General features: G+C 34.8%; 1 protein-coding gene and 1 long non-coding RNA gene across 2 annotated transcripts in view; one reads left to right on the top strand and one right to left on the bottom strand.

Moving 5' to 3' along the window:
• Positions 1-17726, bottom strand: part of LOC122139620 — a 33463-nt gene extending 15737 nt beyond the window's left edge. The window contains exons 1-2 of the long non-coding RNA XR_006156425.1: positions 17451-17726; positions 259-386 (exon numbers count right to left, since the gene is read on the bottom strand). This is a non-coding gene — a long non-coding RNA (uncharacterized LOC122139620). The remainder of the gene's footprint in view (positions 1-258; positions 387-17450) is intronic.
• Positions 3663-17686, top strand: LOC109046855 (probable carboxypeptidase X1). The gene is made up of 13 exons (XM_042738105.1): positions 3663-4411; positions 6705-6814; positions 7133-7272; positions 7365-7449; positions 8544-8694; positions 8836-8924; positions 9804-9927; positions 13617-13813; positions 14025-14204; positions 14313-14607; positions 16364-16503; positions 16599-16701; positions 16787-17686. Exons 1-13 carry the CDS (start codon positions 3835-3837, stop codon positions 17095-17097), a joined length of 2502 nt encoding a protein of 833 aa, XP_042594039.1. The 5' UTR covers positions 3663-3834; the 3' UTR covers positions 17098-17686.
• Positions 17727-17890: the final 164 nt, after the last annotated feature.

Below are 17890 nucleotides of genomic sequence, written 5' to 3'. Positions count from 1 at the left end.
TTAGACAAAACTGAATTTTCCATTCACACGTAGCTATGTTTAGAAACATTAAGCACACGGAAACAGCACACAGTCTTTGGGAAACAAACCCACATATAGTGAATCATAAAATGTACAAGAACTGATTAGAGTAGCATACCAAGCTATCAATAATTCAAACAACAATTGTGCCATAAAACTCCCCATACACACAGACACTCAAAGACTTGTCCCCTGCTCTCTCTCTCTCTCTGTCTCGCAGAAGTGTGGGCCCCTCACCTGGCTTAGATCAACAGAAGTTGCTCAGCAGGTTCTCAGGTTCCCCGTGTATGGCCTGGGTCCACAGCTCTCATAGGTCATTAAAGGAGCGGCATGCTGCTAGCTCTCATAGCACTGCTGCTGGGTCACTGTACAGGACACACACACATACACACACTACTTAGACCTGCTCCTAATGAAACTCTCATGACTTCAGAACTTACAAAACAGACCAGCTGAACAATGCACAGAACCAGACATCATTTTGAAAATGATATATTTGTGTGTGTGTGTGTGTGTGTGTGTGTGTGTTTTTTTTGTGTGTGTGTGTGTGTGTGTGTAGTGGATGACAGAAAGACTAAATAAATCTAATTATTTATTTTATATATATATTAATTTTTATTTTTATTATATTACATTACATATTGTAAACAAAGACACACACACACACACACACAAAAGGGGAAAATTTATTTTTTTTTTATGTATATATATTTTATAACATACACACATACATACATACATACATATATAAATATATATATATACACACAAGCACATAGATACATACATATACACACACACACACACACATATATATATACAATTTTAAACTGATATATATTAAAGCATTTTATATGTAATGTATATGTGCCTATTCTATCAAGTAATTTTAATAACTATTATTATTTAATAATTTAAGCAATTTTATTAAGTCATTTTACATGTATGTATGAATGTATCTATCTATCTATTATTTATTTCTCTATACATATTTTTTATAAATTATTCAATAATAAATAACAAATAATTTTAACACCTGATGTCTTTTTCCTTGCCATATATACATATACATATACATATAATATTTTACAATTTGTTTATATACAGAAAGGGAGCTCTGCATAATTGCTTAGACCCCAAAATTGTTTAAAGTCTGATATAAAAATCAGGAGGCTACATTTAATTGATCTGTACAATCGAAGTATAATTAGTAACTCAATTTATAGAGCTATAATCATAACAACTATTATGCCCAAGCAGACCGCTGGGAGCAATAAGCATGTTTTCTTCTAGTTTCATTGTAGTTCCTAGCACCAGTCCCACCAATTTCATATGCTACATGACAGCATCAGCCACCTGACAAATTATTCACTTATGATTTGACATGCATAGTTAGTAGTCACTTAGTACTCCAGTAAAGATGACCCCAGACAGTGTAAAATAAAGTCATGTTAACACCTATACAGACAACATAACAGCGCAACAGTCTCTATATAGCACACAAGTAGAGCAGGTTATGAATATTTCTCAGTGTTAAGTTTCTTATTAAGCGTTGACATTTCACTCCTCACTGTAGGTGGTACTGGGAGAAACTGACAGGTTGAGGAAAGGAATTTCCATGCAAACTCCATGTTTTTTTCTCGCATCCGGTGTGTGCTTGTGTTAGAGAGAGAAAGAGAGGGGGGAGAGAGAAAGGAGTAAATTGAATTTTTCAGGAAACTACACCCTCCAGCACAAAGATCTCAAATATTAAGTTTACTTCTTTTAACTTTCTTCTTATGCAGACACTAATAAATGCGTTCAAAATTAGAAAGACTTACAAGCACCATATATCATATAAATAATCAAATAATACATGCATTTCCATCACCTGAGGTTTAGGCTACCTGCGTTAACATTCATAATGGCACTAAACTAATTTATGATGTCAAAAGACACTGAAATATTTATATTTGAAAGGGAAACTAGACCAAGCATTACTTAAGAACGAAAAGAAGAAGAAAACACCACTCATTCAATAATTGATTGAACATAAAATGATAAACCGGTTTAAATGCTCAGAATTGTTTGTCTGTTTTTCACATTTCTGAAATGGTTGTATGAAGTTTATTGAAGCGCGTAATGTATTAATAATTGATGGTGATGGGGTCTCTAACCTCGTTACTATAGTAAAGCTCAGCAGGAGCTCAGATTGGACATGAAAGACAGTCAGCAGTGCAAATAACCAACATTTCAAGTCCATCTTTCAACGCATAAATAATATCTTATTTATTTGATTTATTTGAACTGTTTTATTTAGTTTTGCCCAAAAAACTACTACTAATAATAATGAAATCTTCCACATATACGAGTCCTCGTGTTTTAAACGCTCAAACTTCTATATGCTGTCAAATTGTCATTAAAAAATACATAGTGTTTTGTCGCCATCTAGTGGAATGTTGTTATTAACAAATAATAAGTGTGGATTCAAATTTGGATTTGCTTTTCATTGTTATACTCATGATAAACACTTTTATATTTTTGACAATGAATTTCTGGAAGTTTAAATGTTGGGGTTTTTGGCAATGTATTTCTGTTATAATTTAAATTAATTGGGGTTAAGTCTGTTAGTAAATTTTTTAATAATGTTTTCAATTTTGTGATTAAATTTTTTTGAAGTTATTTTTTTGGTTCAATTACTTCTTTGAGGTCATGAATGTTTTAAAATGGTGTAAAATAACAAGGTGGCATGCAAAATGTTGGACGCAGCCACATACTATGTTGTTGGTAATTAAAATTAGCTGAGTAAAAATAGTCACTACAATAAACTGAATATTAATTCAACGGATTATGTCATTAATTTTGACAATGTAATTTTGTTGAATACAGCCACAATACACAATAACTGAGAAATAATTAACTAGCTGCGATCATCTATAACTCTCAGTAACAAACTGACTATATATATATATATATATATATATATATATATATATATATATATATATATATATATATATATATATATCATACCTTTAGCTTTCAGTAGAGTTGCATTCTAGTTGCGCAGGAAGTGTGTGTGTGTGTGTGTGTGTGTGTGTGTGTGTGTGTGTGTGTGTGTGTGTTGTGTGTGTGTTGCGCAGGAAGTGTGTGTGTCACTGTCAAATGTAACAATTGAAATGTGTCTTTGTGAAAAGGACTGTCCTAAATTGTTGCTATAGTAACATAATATTAATGCTGGAAAGGCTATGCAATTGACACCGGCCCTGGAGTTAGAACAGGCCAAAACGAGCATTTAAGCAGGATTTGAGCACACATTTAAACAGACATATGTTGTACCTTAAATATACTAGATTAATTTTATGTTAGATAATAGCACTTAATATACCTAATAAATCGTAAACAGCAAATCGCATGTGTTTTCCCCATTGTTAATCAACTATTCCAGTTGAGATATTTAAAAAAATAAAATAAAAAAAAAAAGTCTGGCCTGTCATCGCCACTAGATGCCGCGCTAATCCCATTACTTGGGACTATAAATATTCAACTTTTTGAGTGGAACAATAATTCGAAAGGCACACCGTAAAAACTATATATAATATCATGGTGCTCCAAATACTATATTTTTTAACTAAACCCAAGAAACGTGCAAAGAAAAGTGTATTGCACACATTTCCCCACAAACTCTCTCTCGCCCTCTATTCACAGTAATATGGTCTCACATTTGCTATGCAACACTAGTGGCGCGTGATTTTGCAACATTACGGGGTTTATGTGTTCAGATAGAGCAACATATCTGCGCTGAGATTTACAGTAGGCACTAAACAGGGAACCATGGCACCAACCGTTATACTTTTACCTTTGCTAACTTTTATTGCTGTTTTAGTTGGAGGAGTAACTGCTTCACCTTCTCTTAAAAAATCAGCCTCAACTGTGTCACATAATTTAAATTACACTCAAGCATCATCTGCAACTGGAAGCGGGAGAGCCCGTATTAAACACAGGACCACCAGCGCTTATGGAAACATCTCACCTAAGGCAAGCAGATTCTCCAAGGCGGTCAAACCCACGGAGGCGACCACCAGAGCTCTGAAACTCACTGAGGGAAGCACCAAACCTCTGAGAGACACGACGTTTAAACCCACTCCGGCCACCAAAGCTCCCAAACGCACAACTGTGAAGCCATTCGAGTCATCTAAGGGTGCCACAAAAACTCTGAAGCCCACTGTGAAATGGACTGAGGTGAGCACAAAAGCCTTGAAACCAACAACAGTGAAGCCAACACTACCATCCACAAAAACGACGACCACCACAGTGCGCTTCAGCACAGAGGACCTGAATGAGAACATTGATAAAAACGTGGAAAGGAGAGTTTGGAACACAAAAAAAAGTGAAGAACCACCGGTATTTGGTAAGTAAAAGTGACACTCTTGTTTCCACTTTTGGAAATGAATGTTTAATAAAAAAAATATATATATATTATAAAATAGAAACTATTTCTTTATAATAATATTATTTATACAATTTCATTTGCATTGCATTGTTAATGCATTTGCATTTTTTAAAATTACTGCAATAAAATGGGCGATTAGAATTCTATCAATAATATACAAATACATCATTTTTAAAAGTGGAATGTAGAGTTTGGAAGACAAGACAAAGTGAAGAAGCACAGGTTTTGATAATTTTGCTATTAATGTAACATATAATTGTATTCATCTACATGTATATATCCATACTTTCATCCATTTAGATATTTATGCATGCATCATCTGTCCATCCATCCATCCATGCCTAAAAAAAAAAAAAAAATCCTCCCAGGTTATCGGTTCATAAAATGCAAGCAAGTGTTGTTACATAATTCCAGCCATATTCTAACACTGCACAAAATGGTCCTCTTCCTGTTACAAAAGGCAATGGGGTCACACATCAGTGAGCTAGTTTTCTCCACTAACCAAACAAACCATAGAGCTGAAAAGCATGATTTTCCATAGATTATATTCAACTGCAGGAATTCTCTATGGTCATAATTATGGGAAAATCCTACTTTCCGTCTTTCCGTCATGTAACTTGTAACAAAGTTAACTAAAATTAGGACATGTACAGAACATTTGCTAGGATTTTAAAGCTAGTTGTAGTCTTCATTATGATGAGGACAGAGACAAAGAACCATCTCACAGCCCTGCTGTCTATCAACTTGGACCATCTAACAGTTTAAAGGACAGCAAGACAATTGGGTCATCTTAACATCAGCAATGCCAGGAAATCTCCCCATTTTCAGATGAATTGGTGAGGAATGCTGACTCCACAAACCATACGACTGACTCACCCACAAGAACCAGATGTGCTTGTTTCTCACTAAGAGTCTCATCAGAGTCTTATCACTTTTACGTGATGTCCATATACAGTACAAAAGTTCAAATGCAACAGGCTCAATCAGAATGCTAACCAGTAACATACAAAACATTTCTGGAAATATTATACAAGCTTTTCACTCATTAATAAGTTCACAAGTTTAACTGGGAGGTCAGTAGTAAATAAGTAAAGAGAAACCTAAAATCTTTACTTAAACTTGCATTAAAAGAGCATGAAGCCCCGACCAGCAGCAGTTAATGCATGTGGAAAATATTTAAAGTGAGCAGGATTTGGAGCATGAAAGATTATACCATGCATACTGTAACTGATTTTATCTGTGTGATAAGGCACTTGTATACTGAAGTATATTATTTATAATAAATACTATAAACTAAACATTCTGGCAGGATGTGGTACATCACATGCAATGAGTCATTATTGCTTTTGAACAGAATTTTGTTTACAAGAAGGTTATTATGAACTAGTGAAATTCTGCAAATGGTGTTACTGTTAATCACTCAACTATTATAGTTTGCTATACATGTAGTTGTGATATCATGTATAACTTACGGAAATATATATTTTTCATCATTTTGAATTCATGTGTAGTTATTTAGGCTTATTGTTCATAATATAATATATAATATAATATGTTTTATTTAGGCTACTTCCATGTTATTTTACCGACTTAAATGTGTGACATTCATGTTATAATGAACTCCTAACTCAGAGGAACGAGTTTCCCCAGTTGTGCAGGTTTTATGAAACTGGGGTTTGCAGGTTTGTGAGGGAACTGTAATAGATAGCCTAGCTGATGAAAAGCTAAATCATAAAAAATGTCAAATTAAAAAACAAAGACAAATCACAATAAAATGAAAGATGAAATGTTTTGTTTATCTGCATATCATGCAACCATTAACTGACATTAGAAAAATGTGAATATGTGAATGTGTTGTTAAATTATTGAAATACTCACTTCACTTCAAGTAACTATTTTAGGTCAAATGGGTTCAGCTGACAGAAAACATTTGGGTGTTTCTGCAATAGTGAATAGGAGTTTTTTCACATAGTGGTATCAGTGTTTCCAGAATGGATCCTAAAGGCTTTAAAAACAGATAGGAACACTACAAAACAGTCTGGTAGAGAAGGGAGAAAGTATTTGAAAAGCGGATGGGCCACGCTGGACTCCACAAACAACAGTTTCCTGTCTGTCCTGCAGCTGCACCGAATGTAAAATCTTATGCACTGATTACTAAACAGTTCTTTTAGAAATAACATTCAAAATCCACAATGTTTCTTTTTTCTCTGTTTCCCTCCTCCACTTTAAATCATCTATTTTGCTTTCTCAGAGTGTCCTCCTTTGGGTCTGGAGTCTCTGAAAGTTAAAGACTCACAGATTCAGGCCTCTTCTTACAAGCGTATGGGCCTGGGGCCACACAGGGGCCGACTCAACATACAGGTGGGCCACACTACAGAATAAACCTTAAATATATACATACACACTAACATCCTATAAAGTTTAGGGTCAGGAAGTCAGTATTTTTTGAAAGAAATTTTATTTAGCAATGAGTCAGGTACACATTCAATTGATCAAAAGTGACAGTAAATACATTTATAATGTTAAGATTTCTATTTCAAAAAAATGCTGTTCTTCTCAATGTTTCAATGTATATGTCACCATAAATATAGTATCCATTATCATCAGCATATTTGCCTATTTGTGGTTTTCAGATTAACATGAACCACCGTTTCATTGTTTTTTGTTTTGTTTTTGCAGTCTGGTGTGGAGGATGGTGATATCTATGATGGAGCTTGGTGCGCCCAGTATGAAGACCAGAACCAGTGGGTACAGATAGATGCCAAGAAGCTCACACGGTTCACAGCAGTGATACTACAGGGTCGCGGCTCTATATGGAGGTACTTCATGTCATAATATATTTCTTTACAATGCCATAATTAAAACAAATAGTAAATTCTAATATTAACAATATTCCACTTTTATTCTACAGCTTGGACTATGTAGAAACCTTCAAGGTTCAAGTTAGCAATGATACCATTAAATGGAAGCCATGCATGAATGGAACAGAAGAGGCGGTATGTTTGTCTCTGTTATCAAGTGTAAAAATATATGTTATCAAGTGTAAATATATATATATATATATATATATATATATATATATATATATATATATATATATATATATATATATATATACTTTCTACACTAACAGTAAAAAATAATAAAAGTGAAATAATAAAATTTTTAATGTTTTTTAAAGAGATCTCACCAATGCTTTATTTGATGAAAAATACAGTAAAACATTAATATTGCAAAATATTATTCCAGTTAAGTAAAATGTAACAATTTTCTATTTTAATATATTTTAAAATGTCATTTATTCCTGTGATGCAAAGTTGAATTGTTAAGAGCCCTTCTCCAGTCTTCAGAAATCTTCCAAAATCTTAATTGTTACTTTTTATACATATACCCAAATAAAAACATTTACATAAATATGATGTCAGAAAGTTTTGCACTTAAACATTTCGAGTTCTGAGGCGCATATTTTCATACAGTAAAAAAATTGTAAAAACCAAATTAACTAGTTTTATTCAAGTCAAATATGCTATTCAATATCACAGAGTCAACCGTAATGCAGTATTTTATCCCAACATAATTCATTTTTAAAAGTGAAATCATGTAAAAATCGCTTTTTAAGGTACCAATTGTAGATTGCCACTTTTTACAGTGTAGAAGACAGTTCTCTATTTTGTCACAAAAAAAAAAAAGATTCACGAACAACAGTATTTCCCATTATATGAGCATAATTTTGAGCCTGAATTACAGTTTTCCTTTCATTTAACAGAGATAATCTAAAATAAGCCCTATTTTCCAGACAGTAGGTTGTGCCATTGACTGCTGCTGGTGTATACTAGCCTCAGTATCTTTGTGACATCATTATATCCATTCAGCGTTTCCAGCTGGCACAGGGCACTGGCAGTAGTTGGCTGGGTTAAGCGGCTCTTTTGAAAAGAATAGCCTGCCCACTGCGGACTGCGCTGTGCCAGTCTCTCGTGTGTCCTCCTTGGGCATAGACTAGAATGAGATGCAGTGCCAGCTGCCACTGGCAAATGTCATTTGGATCGTATCAATAGGATCACTCACCAGAAGTGATCTTGTATGCTAACAGGTGTTTGAGGGGAACAAGGACAGCGACACACCAGTCTTGGCCATTTTGCCCAAGCCGGCGGTGGCACAATACATACGCATTAACCCTCAGACCTGGTTTAAGAATGGGACCATCTGTCTGAGAGCTGAAATTATGGGCTGTGAGCTGCCAGGTATGCCAAACACAAACCTTTCATTCATCTCACATATGAAAATCTTTCTTTGACATAACATGGAGATCACAGGTCTAAGGAAAACAATGCATTATTCAAATGTGGGCATAGTAATATTCGTGAATTGTACATTGTGTTTTGATCCAAACAATATCTACCCATGGCAAGCTGAGGAAGGAACCAAGGACAAACTGGACTTCAGACATCATAACTACAAAGAGATGAGGAAGGTGAGAAAGACGGAACATTTTCTTACCTTGTTTTGTCGTTGCTTAGTCAATTTAAAATGGTGAAACCCACTGAGATATTGCAGATTAAAAATGTAATATAAGGCTCTGTAGAATTCTTATGTGTAATGGAGTAAATAGTTTTGCTTATTGAAGATAAATAAATACTGTGAATCATAAAAAAACAATTGTTACTTAAAGCCAGCAGCCCTACATGCAATTACGGTGCACTTCAGATAGAGCTGGTCTTTCAGTCAGGCCGCATGATCTTATAACCAGCCCTGGCGAGAAAACAAAAATTTTTCCAGATTGTCATGTCAGGATGTGAGCACTGCCTTGCGGATCACTTGTGGTCAGTCTGACCACTATTATGCAACAGTGCCTACATTAACACAACCCTGCAGGCAGGTAACAAAAACCACATTTATATACACACAGAAAGATAAATGCAAGGAATGTTTTAGTATATTCTCCATGATCACTAATCTGAAGGAAAATATGTCATACACTACTGTCCAAAAGTTTGCAGTCAGTATGATTTTTTTTAAAGTGTTTTAAATAAATTTCTTATGCTTACCAAGGCTGCTTTTATTTAATCGAAAATACACCGAAAACAGTAATATTGTGGAAGACTATTACAATTTAAAGTAAGTGTTTTCTATTTTAATATAGTTCAAAATGTAAATTATCATTATGATATGCTGCTCAAAAAACATTTTTTATTATTATCATCTCGTTATTATAAAGCAGTTGTGTTGCTTCATTTTTTAAGGAAACCATGTTTGATCAATTCACTTTTACTGTCATTTTAATGTGATGTGTCCTTAGAGTACATTAAGTAAGAATAAGCTGTAAAAAAGTACATAATCATTTGTCTTTCAGCTCATGAAGTCTGTGAACGAGATGTGTCCTGATATCACCCGCATTTACAGCATTGGCAAAAGCTACATGGGCCTTAAACTGTATGTGATGGAAATCTCAGACAATCCAGGCAAACATGAGCTGGGTGAGTTTGAGTCCCAACACAGGTTAATCTACCACTAACTATATTCTGTGTAATCATGCAAAAACCTGACTAATATAAATTTATGCAAGCACAATTTTAGCCCCAAAAGTGTTTCTTTAGCTCACTTTCAACATGTGTTTGAATTATACACCTTAATAAGTCTTAATGATATATAAACACTCAGTAGATAAGTCCATGCTATAGGATATTGATGTGGCAAATCACTGTGCCTAATGATAACCAAGCAGAATATACAGACCTTTGAAATTTTAAATGCAAATTTTGGAGAGAAAATTTGTGGAACTCTGATATTCAAACAGGGTAAATTGTGTTAAACTAAAGAAACATAAGGTCCAAGAGTGTGTTATTTTGTAAATAACTGTTTAAAAGTTCAAATTCTGTGGAAATCAGTGGAGTTTTCTGGCACATATTCCATGTGAGTGCAGTTATCAGTTTTTATGCTGGAATGAGAGCAATTGGAACATAGCCCAAAAACCCTCTGCTCTTTTCTCTCTCACTCGCTCTCATTCACTGGGATTTGCCCTGTCCGTTTACACTGGGCAACTCTTGTGTTTACATTGGCCTGTGGGTTAGAGATTGGTTTCTAGGTGAGAGAGGTTGCCAGCTCTGGCAGTGGTTTTCTCATCTCCTGCCAGCACTCATAATGCAAGCTGGAGCCAGGGATGCAATCGCAGAAAGCCATGGCGGCAGACCTCAGAAAGTGTCTAGAGAATGAAAGTGGGAAGAAATAACCTCAACCGGTGTGTTAGAAAATCATAGAGCATTTCACAAGTGGATCAAAGCATGTGGCAGTTCTGTTTAGGAGGAAATATGACCCAATTAATGTGAGAAATACCAGGCGCAGTGGAGAAATGCCAGCCTAAAAGACTCCACAAGTTATGGCCTCTTTGGAAATAGATTAGTTTTATGTCAGCTGTGTTCATGAAATGAAAAAAAGTATGAAAGTGCATTTATTTGTTCTAGTATTACAAGCCACGTGCATCATGTCTGAGGCCAAATAACATACCTAAACATCATTATTGGCTTAACCGCTTTTTCTCAAGACATAAACAGTCCTTTCATATTCAGTTTCTACTTACAGAACACTGGGAATAAAAATCCCACACTGTAACGCTCTACACAGGAGAGTATTTCCTAGCCTGTCTGATGGGTATATCATAGGGGTGTAATGGCACATGTATTCGTGCTAAAAATTTTTGGTATGGGTCTTTCCATTGTACACATGTGTACCAAACAAATACAGCATTGCTTTAATCACTGAGTGGAACTTAATTGGAAACTTTTATATATTGTTACTTTTGATCAGAAACAACATCTCGTCTTTCAAATTATGTCAATTTTTTCAGGAAATTCAAACAATAAATGATCACTGTATAAATGCCTCAGTTCAAACAGCAGTGCGGAGCGCAAGTAAGTGCAATCATCGATTCCTCTTTACTACTAGTCTTAACGTGAAATAAACATGAATGAACAGCCCATGCCTCATGTAATCGCTCCATCAGTGTTTCAACCGTGGAAAGAAGTCAATAAAATAGCTTGTAAACAAAATGTTTAATAAAAGCATTTCATTTACCTCAAGCAAGCCATCAATCTAGTCTAGAGAAGAGCATTACACTTTATACTTATTCTATTTTACTTAACCTGTTAGTGATGTCTTATTTAATGTATGTTTAAATAAATCTGTTATGAAACAAGTTATGGCAGCCACTGTGTATATTATTTCAAAAACAAACAGAAATGTTATAATCTGTTATGAAACAAGTTATGGCAGCCACTGTGTATATTATTTCAAAAACAAACAGAAATGTTATAATTTAATAATGAAATTTAAATTTGGGCTCTGTTGTTAATTGTAACCTTATAGTAATAAAAAGGGCTCACAATAGTTAAGAGCATAAGCTTAGGTAGATTTTTATCCCTAAGAAAGTTTTAATTATAATTGAATGTATTTAAAGAAAGAGCAATTTGTTCAGCAAACAAATGTATAATATATTTATTTATTTACTTGCTTATTTATTTTTCACCCTGCTGTACCAAAACCATACTGAACCGTCATGTTTATCTGCCGTTACACCCCTAGTATATCATCCTTTTTCATTTGTACGCCTCATGCAATTTAAATCCTTCTCTCTTAAAAAAATGTATATACTATATTGGCTTCTATGTTTCCATGAATAACCTTTAACATCCACAGCACCTTTCTATTGCACAAATTGGTTCTTTCTTTATAGTGGAAAAATTATATTTAGATCATTAAATAGTCTTCAAACTACAAAAAAGTGACTCTTTTAAGAACTGTTTACTGAAAGGTTCTTTGGGAAACCAAAAATGATTAATCTCTGCAAAAAACACCTTTTGGAATCTTAATTTTTCAGAGCATTGTTGTTTCAGGGTGTTTTCCAGACTCACTGCATTTAAATCAATGGCATATCAATGATGTGGTCTGCATGTGGGGGTCAAAGTTCAGTTAGTTACACCTCTGGAAATTCCTCCTCTCTGCCGGGGTGGATGATGTTTTCACAGCAAGGCTAACGAGAGCCAGATTGCTGAGACTGAATGGGTCAACTGTTAGCCAAATAGTGCAGAAAGAGAGAAGGGGGAATTTAACCTTGCAGAGGACCTAAACCTAATGACACCCAGTTTCACTGTCAAAACAGACGCAACTTGGCTGACAAAGAGGCGGCAAGCTGCAAGCCGAATCAATATTTATAGAAATAAATCAGCCAAGCTTGGTCAGATATGCACAAATGCAGCTCAGTTGCACATATTTCCTGTTTTTGCTTAAAAAATCAGAGCCAATATTAAATATACCTGTTTTTAGGGGGAATAAATCATTGTGTTCTAAATTTCATGATCTTATAATGGAAAAAGGCCATTTAATATAATGGAAGAATGGCTTTTCTGAGATAGAAACTATTGACTACAGATTAATTTAACATTCTCCAAAATATATACACAACATGTTTTACAGCATTTTCTCCTCATTTACAATTTTACACTAAAATGGAATGCATGATACAAATGTTTATAGTGGTCTAAACACACAGGATTCCATTCATATTAATGACTTTAAAAAGTTGTTTTAATTTTTCACAATGGTGGCCATGTTGAGATCACATGAATGAATACTATTATACCACATGAATGAATACTACTACAGTGGAAACATGAATAGAGCTGAAAATATAAACATTCATGCCAGTTGGACATAAGTCCAAGACAACTACCAATAAAGAAAATACAGACGTGCACCTGCAGTCGCAAGCTAAAAGAGTCGATTTTAATGTTTATTGGTTGAACTTATGTAAAGGGAAATATTTAAATCTTGACACTTTCCTAACATTTAAGACGTTCTTCATTATGCCTATTTTGTTCTTCTCACCAGAGAGCACTGATTGAAAAAAAAGTTGGCCACACACTTCAAAACAAAACAGAGAAGCAGAGCTTTCTGCACTGCTAGCAAGAGAGTGCCAGATTTCAGACTTCTCTGTTAGCACACTATATAGGGGAGGTGGAGCAGGGTCTGTGCAAAGCATGGAGTTACTTTTCAAAACAGAGCCCCCAATCTGTACATCTGTATACCATAACACTCCTAAAAGCTGCACACATGTAATCTATTTTCAGTGAAAGAGCATGAAAATCTAAAGGCATTTTGACTCCCCCTGCAGGTGAACCTGAGTTTCGCTATGTGGCCGGTATGCATGGGAACGAAGTGCTCGGCAGGGAACTACTGCTCAACCTGATGGAGTACATATGCCAGGAGTACAAACGTGGAAATGAGCGCATTGTTCACCTAGTCAAGGAGACACGCATCCATCTCCTGCCCTCGATGAACCCTGATGGCTATGAAATGGCTTACAAGAAGGTAGAGTGGGGAAAGTTATGGACATTGTGCTGTTTCCAGTAATGTACATGTTAATAAGATGATTCATATCATCATCAAGCCATTCATTGCATACTTAATAACCTTTAGAAATAATCTTTGTGCTTTTTACATTTTTTATCATTCACTAACAAGCTCATTTAGTCAGTGACTCGATAACGCCTGTGTTTTGTGAAAATGCTTTGTTTTACAGGGTTCAGAGCTGTCCGGGTGGTCACTGGGTCGCTTTAGTTATGAGGGCATTGACATGAATCACAACTTTGCAGATCTGAACACAGTTATGTGGGATGCCATCGAGCTGGAAACAGACAAATCTAAACTAATCAATCACTACTTTCCCATTCCAGAGTACTATACTTCAGAAGATGCTATGGTATGAGGTCTCACTGATTAAAACAAGCTCCCCTATCATCTTTAAATGGCTTCATATGATCATTCTCCCAAGATTTGAAATAAACCATTATTTTGGTCTTATATTTAAGTGGCTCCAGAAACGAGAGCCGTCATCAGTTGGATGCAAACTATACCTTTTGTTCTAAGCGCTAACCTCCATGGAGGAGAGCTGGTGGTCACATACCCGTTTGATATGACCAAAGACTGGGCTCCCAGAGAGCACACTCCCACCCCCGATGAAAGCTTCTTCCGCTGGCTGGCCACGGTTTATGCGAGCACCAACCATGTGATGTCCAACCCAGACCGAAGGCCCTGTCACAATGAGGACTTCCTTCGTTACAATAACATTATCAACGGAGCAAACTGGCATACGGTGCCAGGCAGTAAGTACTGCTGCTTTTGAGATCATAAAGGAACTCACTCTTTGCTAATAAAATATATATAAAATAGGCAAAATCAACGGAGCACACTCTCTCCTATCTATATATATATATATAGATAATATATATATTCTCTCTCTCTCTCTCTCTCTCTCTCTCCATATACACTACCATTCAAAAGTTTTAAAGAAGTCTCTTCTGCTCATCAAGGCTGCATTTTATTGATCAAAAAAAAAAACTAATCTTGCAAAGTTATTAGAATATAAAAAATAATGGTTTCTATTTAAATATTCTTTCAAATATAATTTATATCTGTGATGCAAAGCTGAATTTCCAGCATAATGACTTATAAAAGTGTCACATGATCCTTCAGAAATATCTAATATATGATTTATATTAGAATTATCAATGTTGGCAAACAGCCAAATATTTTTTGGAAGCTGTGATACTTTTTTTCAGGATTCTTTGATGAATAAAAAGTTAAAAATAACAGCATTTATTTAAAATAGAAATATTTTTTAACAATATACACTACCATTCAAAAGGTTTGGGGGTCAGTAAATTTTTATTATTTCTTTTTTATAAAGATATAAAACTTTCTTTCAGCAAGGATGTGTTAAATTGATAAGAATGATAGAAAAGAATTATATTTTGTTAGAAAAGGTTTTATATTTTCAATAAATGCTGTTCTTTTTAACTTTTATTCATAAAGAGATCCTGAAAAAAAGTATTGCAGTTTCCAAAAAAATATTTGGCAGTACAAACTGTTGCCACATTGATAATTCTAAAAAATCAGCATATTGGAATGATTTCTGAAGGATCATGTGACACTTTTATACTGGAGTCACGATGCTGGAAATTCAGCTTTGCATCACAGATATTAATTATATTTTTAAAGGATATTTAAATAGAAACCATTATTTTTTTTGCATTTTTGATCAAATAAATGCAGCCTTGATGAGCAGAATGTTTTCTTTAAAAAACATTACAAGTCTTACAGATACCAAACTTTTGAACGGTAGTTTATATATATATATATTATTATATATATATATATATATAATATATATGATATATATATATAGATATATAGGCCAAGTTAGTGCAAAATATATATATGATGTTAACTAGTCTAGCTACCTGAATTCCCTCATTTTCTCTCACCAGGAAAAAATAGTAATATCACTTTTTCACAGATTTTTTTTATCGTTACCATGACATTCAGGGTTCAAAATGTACTTTTCACCAATACACACTACCAAATGTTTAGGGTTGGTTAAGATTTGTTAATGAATAAATTTATTGTGTTTAAAGATATTTGTTTTTTGATAAATGTTGTTCTTTTGAACTTTCAAACAATCTTGAAAAAAATTGGCATCACAGTTTAAAAAAAAAAAAATTTAAGCAGCACACTTATAACCAACATTGATAAAAATAAGAAATGTTTTTTGAGGACTAAATCAGCATATTATAAAGATTTCTGAAGGATCATATGTCACAATAGACTAATGCTGGAAATTCAGCTTTGCATCAAGGAATAAATCACATTTTAAAATATAATAAATCAGAAAACAGTTACTTCAGTTTGTAATAATAGTTCACAATATTACTGTTTTTACTGTGTTAATATAAATGCAGCATAGATCCATAGAGACTTCTCCAAAACATTTAAAAATCTTACCGACTCCAAACTTTTGAATGGTAGTGTCTGAGAATATTAACCCTGATTGCATCACTCTGCCTGTGTCTTCATCTGTAGGTATGAATGACTTTAGTTACCTCCACACCAACTGTTTTGAGGTGACGGTGGAGCTGTCCTGTGATAAGTTCCCTCATGCCAGTGAGCTCCCCATAGAATGGGAGAACAATAAAGAATCTCTCCTTGTCTACATGGAGCAGGTACAACATATTACATACAAAATGCCAGCAACCAAGTCTAAACACCTGAATGTGTCAGAAAAAGTGATACAAACACTGATTTGTCCATATGACAGGTGCACAGAGGAATCAAAGGAGTGGTTAAGGACAAAGACACTGAAGCCGGCATCGCTGATGCCATCATCAAAGTAGATGACATCGACCACCACATAAGATCAAGTAACATTAATGCCATTCAGAATGATTAAAACAATCAATAGGCAGCTACAAAATGAGCTAAAAATGTTCTCCTATACTGTTTCAGCTTTTGATGGGGACTTCTGGCGTCTGTTGAACCCAGGCAACTATGATGTCACAGTGACCGCAGAAGGATACTTCCCAGCTACACGAAGTTGCAGGGTCGAGTACGAGCATTACCCAACTATATGTGACTTCCACCTCACCAAGACACCGAAACAGCGTTTGCGAGAGATTCTGGCCAAGGGAGGCAAGATTCCCAAAGACCTACAGCTCCGACTGCGCCAGCTGCGCATACGGAAACTGCGTGCCAGCACTAAGCTTATTAATCAACGCAGAGCATCACAGCAGCGCAGGGCTAGAGGGGCCCACAACTAGACTGACCTTTGACCTGTTTTGCTGGCCAAGTACAGGATTAAACTATCAGTGTCACAGACAAATGCAGTTTAGAGGGCCTGTAAGCTGCCCTTTCCTGTGGTAACATACATTGTGTATTATAGATTTAGAGGAGATACATTATGCAGTCAGTGTACTGTAAATTTTACACAATAATGTTTCAAACGGAACAGTTATTGATAAAACGGACAATTAAAAATAACATCATCTTTGGAAAATGCCATCTTTGCTAATATGTGCTCATGGGTGTTTTGTTTTTGAAGAAAACTGTTGTCAGAAAATCTAGCAACACATACAGGTATGTTTCAAGATAAACAATACAAAGATCAACATACCTCACATAACAAGCATTCGTATTGTCCAAATACGAGTAGTTACAGAGATCCAGATGAAACGGGAATCATTTGTAAATAACTTTTGTAAAAACTCAACATGATGAATGAACTTGGCCCTGTATTGTCCCTATGTCTCTGTTTGAGCTGTGGTTGTCAACAGATGGCGCTGAGGTGCTTTGGGAGATTCCAACAATGTACATAGTTATAGAAAAATAAATAAATACGCTTTTAGAATGCATTGAATATACTCTGTATTTTGTAATACTTGTCATACGTTCGTAGCGATTTATTTTAAATATAAAATGAGCGATTCAGTGACGCAAATGTTTTGCGACATACATGACGCCATATTCAAGCGACTTGTCGTGCCTTGCTCATTTGGACATTCCGAATGAAAAGGATAAATATACTTGGAAAAATAAATGTTTCAACACATATTC

This window comes from Cyprinus carpio, chromosome B14 (genome assembly GCF_018340385.1).
Source record: "Cyprinus carpio isolate SPL01 chromosome B14, ASM1834038v1, whole genome shotgun sequence".
In the NCBI taxonomy this organism is placed as follows: Eukaryota; Metazoa; Chordata; class Actinopteri; order Cypriniformes; family Cyprinidae; genus Cyprinus; species Cyprinus carpio.
Note: the sequence above shows the minus strand (reverse complement) of the source record. Positions and strands in the feature narration are given on the sequence as shown.